General features: G+C 49.5%; 1 protein-coding gene across 8 annotated transcripts in view; it reads right to left on the reverse strand.

Moving 5' to 3' along the window:
* Positions 1-1,747: 1,747 nt before the first annotated feature.
* The window catches only part of MTCL1 (microtubule crosslinking factor 1), a 124,186-nt gene continuing 108,866 nt past the window's right edge, over positions 1,748-17,067 (reverse strand). For 5 of the 8 annotated variants that reach the window (XM_059409204.1, XM_059409203.1, XM_059409205.1 and 2 more), the window contains 4 exons: positions 16,015-16,311; positions 14,310-14,341; positions 8,482-10,006; positions 1,748-2,944 (listed from right to left, as the gene is read on the reverse strand). In XM_059409204.1, coding sequence (XP_059265187.1) covers positions 2,750-2,944; positions 8,482-10,006; positions 14,310-14,341; positions 16,015-16,311 — 2,049 coding nt within the window. In that variant the 3' untranslated portion in view covers positions 1,748-2,749. Of the gene's footprint in view, positions 2,945-5,682; positions 5,740-8,481; positions 10,007-14,309; positions 14,342-16,014; positions 16,312-17,067 lie in introns of all 8 variants that reach the window. The other 3 variants (XM_059409209.1, XM_059409206.1, XM_059409208.1) reach the window with 1 other exon arrangement.

The raw sequence follows: 17,067 nt of genomic DNA on the forward strand, positions 1-17,067 counted from the left end.
TAGTGTCCTTAGGATTTATACCACAGCATTTCTACATTTTGCTTTAGTGCTTGGGAATCTTATCTCCTCCAACCAGACTGTACCTTCTCTCTCTGATGACCAGACCTTTCCTTGTTAACTCTGGGGTGCCCTGCCGTCGCACACCGCCTTCACTGCCTGCCATACACCTTCGCCTCTATTCTGCCAGCCCCCTAGTTGTCCTCTGCTGGGCAAATGTGTCAGCAGTTGGCTCAGGGAGCGATGTGTGAGTTACAGGAAACCCATGAGATTTAGGACTCCTGGGGCTTTGGCTGGTGCCACCCATAAGAGATCTTTTTTCTCTAGGAGTTGAGCAACAAAGAGGAGTTGCTGGGGGCCACTGTAGCCGACTCTTGAGACCAGGGTCCTGAAGGCACTGTTGGAGGCCCAGCCCTGTGATGGCACTTCTGGCACTTTTCCAGCTATGAGTGCCAATGACTCCCCTTCTTCCTGCCAGCCGGCTGCTTCCAACTGGAGAAACACTAATGCACCTTCCAGCATTTACTATGGGCACAGAAGTAAAGTTTGTTGACTTGTTAGGAGGAGTATTTTTTGCATTAAAAATTGTTACTGTGGTAAAATATACCTTAGCATTCACCATTTTAGTCATTTTAAGGGTAAAGTTCAGTGGCATGAAGTACAGCCGTGCTGTGGGACACCATCCATTTCTAGAACTTGCCCATCCTGAACAGAAACTGTACTCATTCAACACTTACTTCCTGTTCTTTCCTCTTCCCTTGTAACCCAGTCACCATTATTCTCCTTTTTGTATCTATAAATTTGATTACTCTAGGTACTTCATAGAATTGGAACCATACACTGTTATTTTTGTGACTGGCCCATTTCACTTAACATGACGTCCTCAAGACTCGTGCATGTGATAGGCAGCACGTACGTGCCGGAATCTCCCGGCTTTCTAAGGCTGAACAGCATATTAGCGCATGGACAGACCACAGCTCGTTTATTCGCTCGCTGATGGGCGGGTTGTTTCCGCCGGTTGGCTCCGTGGGTCACGCTGCCGTGAACATCAGTGGGCTGAGAGCTGTTCAAGTCCCAGCTTTCAATTCTTCTGGGCCTACGACCACAGTTGCTGGAGCACAGATGATTCGGTTTCCCTTCAGGGCCGGTCATGCTGTTCTCCACAGTGGCTGCCCCAGGAGTGCCCCAGAGTTCCAGTATCTCCATGTCCTCACCAATAGTTGGCATTTTCCATTTTAGGGGGGGGGGGATATTTAAAGGTGGAATATTTAAAAGTGGGAACGCTGGGAACAGAGTTTATTCTGTCAACGAGTCTAGAGAAGGACATTCGGCCTGAAGCAGTTCTTACGCTCTGTTTGGCAGCGTCACCTCTTCATAAACCCCTACTCTGTCACCCACTAACAGCCCGGAGACATCAGGGATGGAGGCACCCTCCTGGTGACTGGCCACTCCCGCTTTCCCAAAGAGGGGAGAAGGAGAGAGGCCGGGCACATTTGGACTTTGGATATGAGTTTCCTCATACCTCCATGCCTGCCATGTTTTCAGTCAGAATGAAGTTGCCTTTTCATCTATCCCAGGACACTCTTCCAGAGAACAGGGAAGCTGCGGAGCACCACATGCTCACAGTGTGCCCCAGTGAGGTGTGTCAGGACCTCCCCTCTCCCTCATTCCCCTTGCTATGGAAAACTGTCACTTGAGCCCTTAGGAGAGGGTGCAGGGCATGTGAAACACGAGGTCCCGGCACAGGCCACCATCTTGTAAAGGTTTTATTTCTACTTCATCATTGTCTCATACAGACTCTGAGGCACCATCCTTTGATTCAGTGTGGTACCCTCCTGACTTTTTGTAGTGCTTTTCCTTAAACAAGAAAACTTTGAGTAAACACTGCATATTGCCAGTTCATCGTTAACAATAATTTAAAAATGCCATTGCTGTTGTATCTCAGTGCAGGAGGACAACGATAAAAATACAGTACGAGGGATTCACAACGTATTACGGTGGGACAGGTGACTCACACTTAGGCGATGGCGAGACCACAGCAGCAGTATGTACAGGCACCCCAGCGCTTCGAACCCAAAGACGTGCAAGTCGAGTAGAGTACGTGGATTATACAGCAAATTTGGTAAGCCCAGCTGAGGACTCTGTACCTTTTCAAGAATGTGGACGTGTATCCCCTCACATAGAGAGGATGTCGGTCTTGTCGACTGGCTTCATGGCTTTTTCACTACAAAAAGTTCACTGAATCAGACAGTCTGAAGCATTTCAAAAATTCTTAAAAACCCAAGACACTGACAAAATAAAATTAACTTAACACACCCCAATTCAACGTGGAAATTAACCAAACCAAAGTTTAACAGTGCAAATTTAACAGAGAGGCAGCCAGTATCGAGAGCAAGGGTGTTCAGAATCTCTTAAAATGTACATCTTTAAAACTTTTATTGTTTAAATTTATTTATATCTTATCTAGCTTTTTTCTTGTTTAATATACTGTGTGTAAAAAAGATGGAGACAAAAATAGTTTTCTGAGCTATGAAAAAAATTAAGTTATTACAGGCACGTTTACGGTTTCGTTCTGGAAACATCTCAGGTTCACAGGTTGGACATTCAGCAGCTGTGTGTTTTTTTAAAAACATTCTTTGACCTTGGGAAAGCTAGATCTCTCCTTGTGGGCGGAGCTTGGTTGATGACGACAGTGTGGTTATGCAAATTACAGGGAATTATTCCCTGATAATCCATGCAAACTTTGCACTCGTCACAGGTGTGTCTTCTCCCCTGGTGGCTCCTCGTCGCCGAGCTCCTCCAATGAGGCTGGGTCTCCGGGTGACTGAGCCGGTGAGGCAGTGGGGGAATGTGAGGCCCAACGGGACGGAGGGCGACGGTTTGCTGGTCTCTCGGGCCTGGAGAAGCAGGGTTCTAGGGATGGAGCTAGTGCGGAACAAGGTAGTTCCTTCAAAGCCAAGAAAGAGAAAGACAGGATTACTCACACTGATAGGTCCCCTGGATTGGGGTGGTGGGGGGGGCGTGGGGTGTGACTCTCCTCAAACACACTTCTCAACAGACTCAAGTTCAATGCAATGGGTCAGGGGCAACTTCAGAACGTTAATTCATATTTTGCTCCAGGAGAATAACTTAAAGTGTTAAGTGAAAAATTCAGCACAGATGATCAGTGACATAGTAATGAGAAGATAGCAACGTATGATCAAAACATGGCAATGCAATGAGATGGGTTTTTACATGGCGTCTTCCAGATTGGGCTGGAGCCTATGGAGGTGGGGAGAGCCACCCGTCACCTGGTCACATCCTAACCCAGTTGATCCCATCCTTTTGGTCTTCCTGAATGATCTACTAGCCACAGTGACCTGGCCCTAACAGGCCAGCCTCCCTACGCTTTGGTCTGTTGGGAGGCCCACGAAGAGACCCATGATTTATCCAGCTGCATTAGCAACAACACTCACCTTAAAACGAACTCTGCTACTGCTTATTCTAAGTTGACTGGCAGTGGGTTAAACAAACTCCCATGGCATGGAAAAAAAAAATGCTGCAGGCAGAAATTTTAACTTCGTTCTGATTTTCTTTAATGATTCTTCCTTACTGCAGCATTTTAAAAAGGGGAAATCAGAGTGTGCTTGCGCTTGTCACAGGGATCCTACGCCCTCGAACAGATCGTGCACAACACACTCAACCAGAGGGCCAATGACCTGTCGGACTTCTCAGGGGCCTGCGCTCCTTTCCTGGTGTTAATGAGTGTAGAGCTACTTAGTCTGCAGGACAGGAAGCAAGGATGCCCACACTTGGGAGCATGCCGGTGCCCAGAAGAGAGTGGTGGGGGTGTGAGGAAACGGTGGGTTCCCTGGTGGGGGGGGGGGGCAGAACCCGCCCCCGCCCCAAGTGACACTCAAACGAGAAAAAGCTGAGATGGTAAGCCACTGTGATGAAGAACGACAGAGAACACAGGATGCTCAGAGCCTGTCAGGAGGGCGGCGGAAGACCGACAGAGATGGGACAAGCAAGCGCAGAGGCCAGGATGAGGACGGTTTGGTCTGCGGAGCAGGGAGTGACAGCAGAGAAGAGACAGTGAGCTATGTCGATGAGCAATGGGAGGAGGTGGGAGGGCGGAAGGCGGAGCACGGCGTGGTCCTTCTGGAAGAGTGATGGAGTGAGGTGGTTCCCGCCTCCCCCGTGGGCCCAGTGGAAAATGGCTTTAACACTGGAGACGACTCTTAAACATCTCCTGCCTCTTTGTGACTCTGCGTCCTAGCAGAGGATGGGGAAGCCTGGATTAGCAAAGCACTCGGCTGATGGGAACCATGACAACCAGGAAGACCTCGCCCACGAAGCCCAGCCTGAAATAGCTGAGATGCAAATTGAGGGGGTTCAAAGTGGGGGAGCTGTCCTCCCCTCCCCTCAGCCCGCGGGTGCACATGCGCCGGGGTTGCGTGGCTTGGGAAACCTGCCACGGCTTTGTCTTTTTCTGTCTCTGCTCCTGGTATTAAGATTTGCATGTTGTGTTCTGTTTGTATTTTGTGTGTGTTGTGTAGTGTACGTGTGGGATCGTGTTGGGTATGAGGGCTGCGTTGTATGTGCCGTGTCTGAGGGCATGTGGCGTGTGTGCACTTTGTGTCATCTTGTGTGTGTCGTGGGCTGTATGTGCTGTGTAGGAGTGTGTGATGTGTGTTACATGTGTGGCAGGTATGTTGAAAATGGGGATGGCTGCTACCATAGGTTTTTTTCCCCTGACTCCACAACAGCCCTTTTCTACCTGGCTGATGCTGGACCAGAATGGGCTTTTTGATTAGACCGTGTGAACCCCTAATAGGAAGAAGTGGGGGACCATGGGTTTAAGCATGAACTTTCTCTTTAGTAGTATACCAGTATATACAAGCAAATGATCTTGTCCTTCCCTGAGAGGCTACTGCAACGGGCTGTGTGGCCATTTTATCTTGGGAGCACCTCCTTCATCATTGAGAGCCAAGTGCATTTTTGTATTTAGCATTCCGAGTTAAGACCTGTGGGTGAGGTGGGTGGGTGACCAATTCTTGATCAAAGGTTAAGTTGGGATTTTTTTCCCATGCCTCCATTCAGGCTCAGATGACAATCATGAGGCTATTTTTTTGGACCAAGGGATGGCTTTGTTGTTGATTCATCCAACAAATATTTAGAGAGCGCTTACTAGGTCACCCATGGTGATCATCTGGAAGGACAAGATACATTTGGATTTATTCCTTCTGGTGCAGTTGTTGAAAGAGAGAAAAGCCTCATCGCATTATGGTCACAGCTCATTATAGCATCTGGTGGCGTGTATGTGCCTTAGAACACCAGCAAGCAGGTACAGGCCGACTGGGAAAAGGCTGGGCTCACAGACCCCCCATAGGCCAGGCCTCTGTGCCCGACACAGTCCCCTCTCCGGCCAATATCCCTTTGCCCTCTGGAAAGCAGAGAGCAGAATCGTTAGCAGGATTTCTTCACAGTGAGCACTCGCTACTCCAGGGAGCAACTGGGGATGTCTACGCCTGCTGACTGGCTCCTGAAGATGGACTCCAGGCCAGGGCAGGCTGGCAGCGGGCTCTCCGGACAGGGCAGATCCACCTGGCATGATTCGGCCTCATTTCTGAGTGTCAGATACCAACCCCAAATTACACAGAGGACCTTTCCAGACGGTGTGCAAAGAAGGTAGAAAGCACTTACGGCGTGAGGCAGGCAGGGCTAGAGTCCCCAGGGGGCAGTTAGTAAGACAGTTTGGTTCTGGACAGAACAGACAGAGAAAGAAAAGAAAAGCAAGTAGGTTGGAAAGTAGTTTTTAAAAAAGAAGAACAGTAAAGGTTTAAAGTCAATAAGTCTGGTGGCAGCTCCAGGGACAGCTATCAGGAGAGACGTGAGGCCTGCAGAAGTGGGCAGGTGCACGCGCAGGTACGCAGGCCTCTCTCTGCCGGGGTCCCGGTGGTCCAGCGCACAGAGGGACCCTCACGACAGAACAGCAACAGACCTCTCCCTCCCGCTTTCTGTTCCTCCCTGATTTGCCCTGTGGCGTTTCACGTTTCAGAAACCCTTTGGCGCGCATAGGGATAGAAGCCACATGACTGCTGTATTTGAAACAGAGGATTAAATGATCTGTTTTAGTTGCAACGATCACGTGGCCACTGCTCTCACTGAGAAGTTCCCTTCACACTGTGCACTAGACACGGGAAGAAAGAATAGCACTCCATTTCCAGATTGTTCTCTTCTTTCACACCACAACTCTCCTCTTAGCTTCTCTGCAGGGTAGAGCTGGTACTACAGCTTCAAGAGAAAAAGAGGATAAATAGAACCATGGGGGCCGGGGGAGGGAGAAAAGACAAGGGAGATTTCCCGTTGTGCCCCACCCCCGCCAGGGAGGTCCCCTGATCGGGCATCCGAGGGTGTGGACAGGGAAAGGCCCACAGCCGGGCGCTTGGGGCAGGCTGGATAATCAGCATTAGTCCTGGTGATTCCGGAATGAAAACCCAGAACTACTTACTCCATAATTTATGGAGTGGTGGGAAAGTTTCCAATGGGCCTAATACAGGAAGTCAGTTTAGACAAGGAGGAACTCCAGTGGAATCAAGAGTCAGCAAAATTCCAACAGAAAAGGAAAAGAGAGCCCACAACATCTAATCTCTGCCACTGCGCTCTGCGCAGGTTCTGAATCTCCGAGCTTGGCCAATCATCTCTTTGGTAGCAAGCACACCCAGTGAGAAGAAAATCTATAGCAGACATTCCACAGAGGCCCTGACTGGTAGGCGGACAGGCCTAGTTCAGTCCTGATAAAACCGGTTTCATGCCTCGTGGTTGTGATTTACATGAAGCGGTTGTCTTTCTACTATCACAGATTGCCTGGAGCGGTCACTGTAACTCAGAACCCTTTTGGGTTCCTAAACATTAATTTCTCTTTAGTTTCTAATATTAATGGCATTAACTGCAGACACAACCAGGTAATGTTTTGGGTTGGAGCCCTCATTTCACCAGATGCTTCCAGAGCCTTAAGAAGGTTAGGGCATCCACCTAAATAAGCCCTTTGTGGCAGGAAACTCACTGACCTCAGGCCCCTGGAGGGATGGGGTAACAGAAGTCCACACAAGACACCATTTGTCACCTGAGAACACTCAACCATGGTATTCGTTCTTCTCAGCGTACTAAGCAGCTTTATCACAAAGACACCTATTCCAAACGTGGCCAATATACTATCATTATGTTGAAAGAAATGGCCACTGCCATTTCTGTAGGGCACTGGCAATGCCACATGGTTTAAACTCTACATTTTGAGTTGACTGTTCCTGGGTGGGTTTCACTGGGAGCCACCGATTCCGCACCACCCCCCCACCCTGCCCTGCACCAGGAAAATGTGGAAACTCGCCTGCCTCGTCTCCCAACAAGGCTGTCTGGGCCATGGCGAGAGCAGGGCCACAGCCTGAGGAGTATGTCTCTCTTCTCTGACCCTCGCCATATGCAGGAGCTACCTGGAGAATGGTGACAGGTATCTGGACTCCACGGGGCTGGAGTCTGTCCATCTGGGCTAGTGGTGAGCCGGCCTCACCCTCCAGTCTGCACGCGGGATCCCCGACCCAACAGTGTCTGATGGAGGCGGGGACTGTGCGCCGCCCTACCGCACCAGGCCCCTACGCGTCTGGTCCCAGCATAACCGTCAGACTTTGTTTTGTTTCACTCACTCTTGAAGTGGAAATGCGGACTGTTCTTAAAGTGGTGTGGTGTGGACATATTGCGTGTGGAAACACGTGAGATCAAAATTCAAGGCCGGCCCATTGGTGAATAATGTTAAGGGGAATGTAATAATAATTGCATAATAATCACAGGTGCTGGCATGGGTGGTCATATACAGTGTGATGGTCATACGAGAGACGTAAGGGGGATAACAGTAATCATCACATTGTAGGAAGGCAGGATTTTTGATCTTATCCATCTGCCTCACCCAGTTTTATGGCCAGGGAGACAGAGGGCTGCTACTCTGTACTGAAGCCAGCACCGGAGTCCAGACCTCCTGGGACGTTCCACGTTATCAGCCTCTCTGGTACACCTCTTGTGTTGTCCCAGATAAAGATGTGGAGCACTCAGATAGCCCTGATGTGACTCCAACACACCTCTCACACACGCACATTTCTAGGACACAAGTTCACACAGAAAGAGGACAAATTATAACCCCAAGTGAAAGGCCCAGATAGACAAGCATCAATCACCTAGACCAGAGAACCTGAGTCAAACCCTGAGCTACATCTTCAAGAAAAGATCACCGAGGACAAGAACATGAACTTTTCTTTAGGAGTAACCCAGGGCTTGTGTTTCTGCCTATCCAGTTCTCCCAGAACTTCTGCATCTTCCAGCTCACAAGAACCCATTACAGATAAGGATTTTTGAAATCAGATGACCTAACAAAACCCCAGGTTTACACATCTTTTCTGAGCATTTAAACAGAAGAGCTGGTGGGGTGAGGGTTGGAATACTCAGCCTTATTACCTCGATGGACCCTGGTTCAGCTTTGACTCTTTCTCCCGTGTGGTTGTCACTGTTAAGACTTGGGGGCGCGTGCCTCCTCTCCTCCTTTAAGGCATGCTCCAACAGCTTCTTGTTGAGGATCCGGGCTACGTTCTCAGCGAGTGTGTAACCAGGGGGAGCGGATAAGTCCTGCCTCAAGGGCGTGCCCTCTCCCCCTTCCTCCCTCCACGTCTCTGAGCCAGCCCCGATGGGGCTGGGGGACCGTCCTCGGGAACTGGGGCCTGTTTCCTGGCCTGGGCCCAGGTCTGGCCGAGGTTCTGCTGAGCGAGACCGACTCCCGGCCCGTGTCCCCTTCTGGAAGGAGTCCTGCACCACGGGGCTGTGGTCGATGATGTTGAAGAGGCTGGAGAGGCCATCGTTGATGGCGGTGTGCACGGGGCTCTCTCTTGTGGTGGTGGAGCGGGCCCAGGCTGACTCGCTGCACCCCTTTGGGGCTAGCCCCAGGGAGGTCCTGCTGTTTGGCGGATCGGCTTTGGGGAGGGGCTTCCTTTGCAGCTTGGGAGACCCATACTTGGGGGAGCAGCATGTGCGTTCAAACTTGGCCTGCACCTTCTCGATGGCGGGGGCCACCTGCCTGCTCCTAAGGCCACGGGAAGGAGACGACGCGGGCGTGGCACCACCCCCTGCCTTTGGCGTGAGACACTTATGGGGGCTGCTGGTGATGGTGCTGCCACGTAGGGCTTCGGTCTGCAGGCCAATGTTGATGGTCTGCACGGTCTGTGTCCCTGTTGTCCGGGACCCATTGGTCTGGCAGGCCATGTCCTTGACAGGAGGCTTGGCGGGACCGGAGCATATGGCATTCCTAACGGAGAAGGCCACCTCCTTCATGTCATCACTCATGTTCTTGGACAGACTGTGTAGTGGGGAGGCGAACCCCAGGGGGGTGCAGAGGGGGCTTTCCAGGGGGCGCAGTCCTCCCTCCACATAGTCCCGGGGGTGTCTGGAGGGGGCACAAGGCCTCCTGCTAAGCACGTGTTCTGAGGGACCCCCCTTTGCGTCTCCAGCGCCCCCCCTGGCTCTGCTCGTGGGAAACGGGCACTCGGGCTCCGACCGGCCCTTGCCCTCACCCCCGGCCACCACGATGCTGTCCATCCTGCGGACGGCGGGCGGGCTGTGCAGCACCCGCACCCCCGCCTGCTCGGCGCACACGTGGCTCCGCAGGGGCTGCTTCTGGCAGTGCTCTGGGCTGGTCATGGTGTCCGTGGTCATGGTGACACTCGTGGTGAGGTACCAGGAGGAGTCGGGGAAAGGCTCCGCGCTGGCCTCATTCCCTGCCCGCCCCCCCTCGGTCCTGTCTGCCCATGGCTCCGGGGGCCTCTCCTCCCAGCTCTTGCTGTTGAACTCCTCGATGTACTTCAGGTCGTCCGGAGACAGGGGCGGGGTGACGTCCTCTTTGCTGTTGGCAGCCGGCAGGCCCTTCTCCGGCAGGAAGGGAGAGACGTCCATCAGACGCTGGAACTCAGACATGGAGGACACAGACACAGCCCTGGGGAAAGTGGGAGAGAAGAGGGTGTCAGCTGCCCGCCAGCCGAGAAGCGTGCTCACCGCCGCCCCTGACCCCGCAGCTCGTGGGTCCCGCCCCCGCGCGGCCGACTGTGCGTCAGTCTCCATCCGCCTCCACTACCCGCACATCTTCCAGCCGCTCGATGTTCTCTGCTCCTGAGCCGCCCCCGTGCGTGTTCAACAGACTCTTCATGGCTCTGGAATTGTTCCGGGAGCCTTGTAGGAGTCAGAGTTTCATACAGGCGGCCCTCAACTACCATGGAACGAGCAGGAGGCTGGGGTCTGGGGGATGGTCAGAGCTAAGCTCCAAACCCACTTTGGAAGGCTTTCATTTTGGCCTGTGGTTGCTCCAAAGCAAGAAGGACACCTGGCTGACGAGTGCCTTCAATCCCTAACCCAAAGGAGTTTCCAAATCCCCGGCACCGAGGCAGGTGCTCGAGCTACTGACGGAAATACTGCTCCGTCCTGATCCAAACCTGGCAAATGGTGTGCGCCAAAGGGGTCGATATCACAACATCACAGGTATAATCTGACATCCTGTTCATCCGCCAGCCTCATCCTCTGCTGGATGAACTTCTGGTGAAATACCATTGACCCCTGAACATCACGGGGGTTAGCTGGTCCCATCCCCATGTAGGTGAAAATCACGTACAATTTCTGACTCCCCCCACACTTAACTACTCATAGCCTACTGTTGAGCAGAAGCTTTATTCTTAAGATAAGCAGCTTATATAACACATACTTTGGGGTATGTATTAAATACTGTATTCTTGTAATAAAATAAGCTAATGAAAGAAAATGTTATTAAGAGAACCACAAGGAAGAGAAAATACATTTACAGCACTGTACTATATTTACTGGGAAAAAAATCCACATCTAGGTGGACCCGTGTAGTTCAATCCGTGTTGTTCAGGGGTCAACTGTACTAAGGGTGATCCCCAGAGGCCAAAGGGAAGATGTGGAGCAAAGGAGGGAAGTGGAAGGTGTGACAGGTGGGCACGTGATTTCCAACTACGACTTCCTACAGAAACTCCATCCTGCCCTGCTGAAATCCACCACCAGGGCTCAGGTCTCCCCTCCCCCCACCTGCTCCCTCCTGTACAGCCCAGCCTGTGCTGTGTTCTTGCTCCTCCTGGATCCTTGGACGAGAGGAAGATGCCTGCAAACACTCAAACACATGGGAGGGTGAAGAGGTCTGAGCTGAAGGGACATCCAGGGTCGGGGGAGTGCTGCCCGATGGGCGTGGTTTTGGATGTAGATTCATGGATAATTAGTGCTTTCATTCCACGTATTTCTAGTTGGTATGAATTTCCCTACTGCCTCCTATAGGCCAGGGCAGGCACCATATGAGGTGTTGGGGATTCCAAAATGCTAAGACAGGAGGTTGCTGGAGCGCTTAGGCACCTTGTCAACCCGCTGGACCTTCTGGCCAGAAATGGCTCCTGTCGGCGTGCAGGCAGGGGCATATGCAGACTCACTCTCTCTGCAACGAGACCACTTTCTCATAGGACAACATATTCCTACCTGCACACCCCAAACAGAAGTTTAAATATTTAGGGTTTCAGACCAGCACAACTGGGTCCCAGAAGGAGCGTGCATGGGCCAGTCTACTGCAGAAACCATTAATGATGGTGAGGCTAGAACTGGGGTCTGTGTACCACATGGACTGGATCACAGAACCGGCAAAGACCTGGGTACCTTTGCCCTCACCCTGGCTTGCCACCCTGGGGTAAAAAGACAGAAGGCTACAAATGATACCCATAGGCTTTCTATCTTGTTATTTCTCACTAGAGGCAAAATTTAGTGATTTTTTGTTGTTGTTAGAAATAATCTACAAACTTTCCCATGGGCCCATGAAGAACAGCAAGCTGGCTACAACTAGCACTGAAAAGAAAAAGAAATAGGAGGGATGGGTCAGTTTATCATAGATATGAAGCCTTCCAGTAAGTGTGATTTTTCTCTTCTTGCCTCTAACCAAGTCAGGGAGTTGCTGAATTAATAATGAGCTTCAGATGCCTCGGTGGTGTGGTGGGTTAAGCAGCTGCCTTTGGCTCAGGTCATGATCTCAGGGTCCTGGGATCGAGCCTGGCATCAGGCTCCCTGCTCAGCGGGGAGTCTGCTTTTCCCTTGCACTCTGCTGCTCGCCCTGCTTGTGCTCTCTCTGTTAAAGAAATAAAATCTTAAAAAAAAAAAAAGATAAGCTTCAGAACGTTGTTCACTGGGGACTGGAAATGCCCCGTAGGTACTGAAACCCCAATCCTTTCCACATTTCTTGAACATGGCTCGTCTGAGCCCCGTTTCTGCCCACAGAGGAACTAGCCTCAGAGTTAAGCCAGTGCACCGGTCTGGGGCCTTTTTGCTCCCAGGTGTTGGATGGATCTCATGGAACAGAGGTGACGTGGGCAGAGAAAGGGAACACATCAGCCTTAGCAGCGGCCAAAACAAAACAGATACAAAACCAGGACACACTAGAAATGTGCCAGTGCATAAAAGCGCACAGAAGAAAGTATTTGGGGGGGGGGAGACAGGAAACTGCTAGAACCAAGAGGGAGAAGGGCATAGTGAGGAAAACACGTGTACTTTCTTGCCTTAGACATTTTGATACGTACTTTTATTTTATTTTTTTTAAGATTTTGTTCATTTATTTGAGAGACAAAACACAAGTGGGCAGAGGGACAGAGGGAGAGGGAGAAAGAGACTTCCCGCTGAGAGGGAGCCCAGCACTGACCTGAGCCAAAGGCAGACCCTTAACCAACCGAGTCACCCAGGGACCCCTAAAATGTAAGTTTTAATATTTCTGATATTGCGTTAAGTTTTAATTTAGGATTAATTTTCTAAGTATGGATCACTTTTGAAATTAATAGCAGCAATAAGATAAAAAATAGGGGGCACCTGGCTGTCTTAGTCAGTAGAGTGTATGACTCTTGATCTCGGGGTTGTGAGTTCGAGCCCCACATTGGGTGTAGAGATTAAAAAAATAAACTTTTTAAAAAAGATAAAAAATAAGAGCTACTAAGTGAAGAGTTCTGTGAAGATAGCTAAATTTTGTTGACCACTTACTCTGTGTCAGGCACTGCTCTGTTTTATGTGGAGTAACACATTTAAGCTGTGAAGAAATGGAAACACCTTTTGTTTACAGATGAGGAAACCGAGGCACAGGGTGGTTACCGAACTCATGGCTGGCGAGAGCAGATGTGCCTTTGAAACCAGGCTCTGGCTCTTGAATGCTGCCCTGGACTGTCCGAGAATGACCAGACAAGACAATGTCTGAAGGACAGAAATACACCATAGGTGTTTTGGATGGCTTGGGATGAATCCAATACCGGGCAAAATGGGAAGGAGACAGTAATTCATGGACCCGAAGTTCACAGGAAAACCAGGAGTGAGGAGATCTGGAAACAGCGAACTGCCCTGAGGAGAAGTTTCCTGTGGTGGAAATAACATGTGTTCGTCTATAAAGAAAAAGCATGTGAGTGGGGATGGCGGGAGTTGTGTACAGGAAGTCTTTCCTCTCAGTTGTGTTTTCTTTTCTTTTTTTTTTTTTAAAGATTTTATTTATTTATTTGTCAGAGAGAGAGCGAGCGAGAGCGAGCATAGGCAGACAGAGTGGAAGGCAGAGTCAGAGGGAGAAGCAGGCTCCCTGCGGAGCAAGGAGCCCGATGTGGGACTCGATCCCAGGATGCTGGGATCATGACCTGAGCCGAAGGCAGCTGCTTAACCAACTGAGCCACCCAGGCGTCCCTCAGTTGTGTTTTCAATGTTTAAATATAAACAAATTTGCTTAGATATGTCTTTTCAGATATATCCTATCATACAAATGACCTAAAATGGATGATAATGAACATTGCCAACATCACTCACTTTGTATTTACTTTAAGGTTTACGGACAGGAAATATGTTAATAAACTCTCCTGGTAGAACTTTAAATGCACAGTATATAAAATGTCTCCGAGCACACTGGAAAGAGGGATTCTTTCCAGACTAAATGAGAAGGGAGGGGTTTCTGTGGACTGTTCAGAGACCACTAGACACAACATTCCTTTATATACACGATACACAATTGTAACTGTTCTCACCATGACACTAACACCCACAAGAGTACAGCGTCTCCCTGGCCTTTCTATGGCAAATAATCAATAATAATAAAACAACTACGTACTCAGAAGTCTTACTTTAAGTCATTCTCAAGAAGGTGGTTACCACAGGTTCTGGTGACAAGATAGAATTTTAAGACTGAGAGGTTTTAATTTCAGTAGCTGACTATTGTTTTCATCAGTCTTACTTACCTTTGAAGATTTCCTTTGTGATTTTCTTCTTCCTACAAAGAAGAAGGTAGATCATCTGAATCAGTTAATATGGTTGCCAGGCCCTTTCAACGTGCTAAGTAATCTGTTTTGCGCTTTGGCCACAGGAAAACCCCATTTAAAATGTACACCGAGGCCAAGTTTTGGTCAGGAATGCTCCTGCCCCTCAGCCCTTTGAAGTATAATAATAAAACCAGAACCCACAGTGTGATGAGGGGTTGGAGCTCTGGCAGTCCAGGGAGGTGCCCATGTGAGTGAGAAAAATTGGCTATATACTTTGTCATGAAGAAAGTGCTTTCCTGGGTTTCTGCAAAGGAAGCTACCTGTGTAAACTTCAAAGCTGGCTTTTGTCATGACCTGAATACATCTGAATGTGTGTGTGCGTGTGAGAGAGAGAGAGAGGAGGAGGTGGGAGAAGGGAAGATGTGCACTCCCCCCCAACCCCCCGCCCCGGAGAGAGGAAGGTGGCAGCTATGTCCCTCAATCTAAGCCTCAGTGTAGAAGGTGATGCAGCAGCCTCTGGCTTGAGCACTTCTGTTGCAAGCTTTGCCATGTGGAATCAGAGGCAAGCTTACAAGAACGTCTGCTCTGTGGCAGCTCAGTATGGGGCCCGGTCACTGTGGACTCCCGACCCGGGTTTGCTTCCTCTCTGCTGTGCAGCTGCACCATGGGAATTGCCAGCAGACCAAACAGGATGGCATCCTAGTGATGGCACCTGGCCCATACTGCCAAGAAGGTATTTGACCTCACAGACACCAGACCGAAGTCTAACTGGCCCCCATTTCAACACTACTTGACACCAACTCTTCGAAGTCTGCCTTTGGACAGGTTAAGTGACAGGTACAGCAGCTGTTAAACTGACTCACAGGTAATGATTCCTAAAATCCAACCCGGTTTTAAAACCCAGTTGCAGAAGGGCACCTGGGTGGCTCAGTTGGTTAAGTGTCTGCCTTTGGTTCGGGTCGTGATCCTGGCATCCCAGGATAGAGCCCCACGTCGGGCTCCTGGCTCAGCAGGGAGCCTGCTTCTCCCTCTCCCTTCACTGTACGCTCTCTTGAATAAATAAATAAAATCTTAAAAAAAAAAAAAAAAACCAACAACAAATAACAAAAAACAAAAACCCAGTTGTAGAAAGGGCATAACCACAAAAACCTGACATTGAGCTGTGGAAATCTGAGCCCAGAGTTGAGCTTACTGCATTGTTGATCTAATTTACGCACAGCTTCTAAGTGCTGGATTTCCCCCACTTTGCAGAGAATAAGAATTTACAGCATGTCATTGTTTAGTAACACTTAGCATTTCCCAATGTGAGGTACCTTCTTTGGAACAGATTTTTTTCTGTTACCAGTAAGTGTTAAGAATCAGAAGGCTGCGGTGATTTAAAGAGAGGTTGCAGACCTATACTTCCCAGAATGAAAGATCTCTGTGTGTTTTCCTGGACCTGCTCATGGGTGAGACCAGTGTCTCCAAACCCCAGACATGTTTGGAAAGTGAAAGTGAATGCAGCTCGCCCTAGGAATTTGGAGTCGGGACCACCAAGCAAAGATCTTGGCACTCTGAGGGTTTCCTGCCTACTCAACCCAGAGGCTGCAATTTGCAAAACCCGAGCCTGCCGGCCAGATGGCCAGCTCTCCTGACAACCCCTTGGTCCTGCAGCAGTTAACTGGACCCCAAATCCCAGGCCGACCTGGGGAAGGCAGTTCCTGAAGTCCCGCTGGGGCCCTCGGGCTGGAGGCTCCTCTGGCTCGTCATCCAGAGACAAGGCGTCCAAGTAGAGGTTTTCCCGTGCTGAACATCTGTCCGATTCCTTCAGCTTGGACAGCGGCCGGTCTTCAAACGGGGCGGAATCGGTGTCTGCGCAGGGCCACACCCCCAAGGGACGGGGCATTCGGGGGCTTCCCGGGTGAGCAAAGGGGTGCATGTTGCCTTCCTTTTGATCACAGAGGAAACTGCCACTTCTCCGGGGACTGTTTTCTTTCTGCAGCTTGAGGGTTTTAAAAATGAAAACAATGAGCCTCACTTTTCTGTCTATTGGTCTCCCTAGACCACTGCTTCTTCACAGTTTGGAACTACGTTTGGGTCCATCAGAAAGACTGTAAATAGTCAATGCTCTTAAAGTTTTGACCTTAATTTCAAAAGTAACACAACATTACAGATGCTTTTATTTAAAAAAAAAAAAAATCACAATTTTATCCAGCCTGGAAAATGCATTAACCATACACATGAACCTATTTCCCATGAAGCTGTATCATTTCATATATATATATATATATATTATACACACACATATATATCACACACATATATATATCATATACAATACAACTTCATGGGAAATTATACATTTATTTTTAAAAAACTGACATTGTTACATGACATATTTAGAACTCTTTTTTATACCTTTAGAACTTAAGGCACACTCACTGGGAAACCATCAGTGATAGCAAACTTCTGAGGGGAAATTTGATTGTCCTAACTAGCAGGGTATCCTCATTTTAACGCTATTATTCCCAAATCATTTGGAAGGGGTCCCATCCATAACCCAAGTGATGAACTGGGTTGTAACCACTGGGTGTCAAAAACAACTTCTAACTTTGCTCGAGGGGATTACAATTTAGCTATCAAGTTAAGGAAAGATCTGGACTGACTGAAAAAGGAAAAGCCACATCCTATAGAACGTAGTTGTTTGCCTGACTTGGGAAAGGGAGGAAGCAATAGTGGGGAACATACAGGCACCCCT

Source organism: Mustela nigripes, chromosome 8 (genome assembly GCF_022355385.1).
Source record: "Mustela nigripes isolate SB6536 chromosome 8, MUSNIG.SB6536, whole genome shotgun sequence".
NCBI lineage: Eukaryota > Metazoa > Chordata > Mammalia > Carnivora > Mustelidae > Mustela > Mustela nigripes.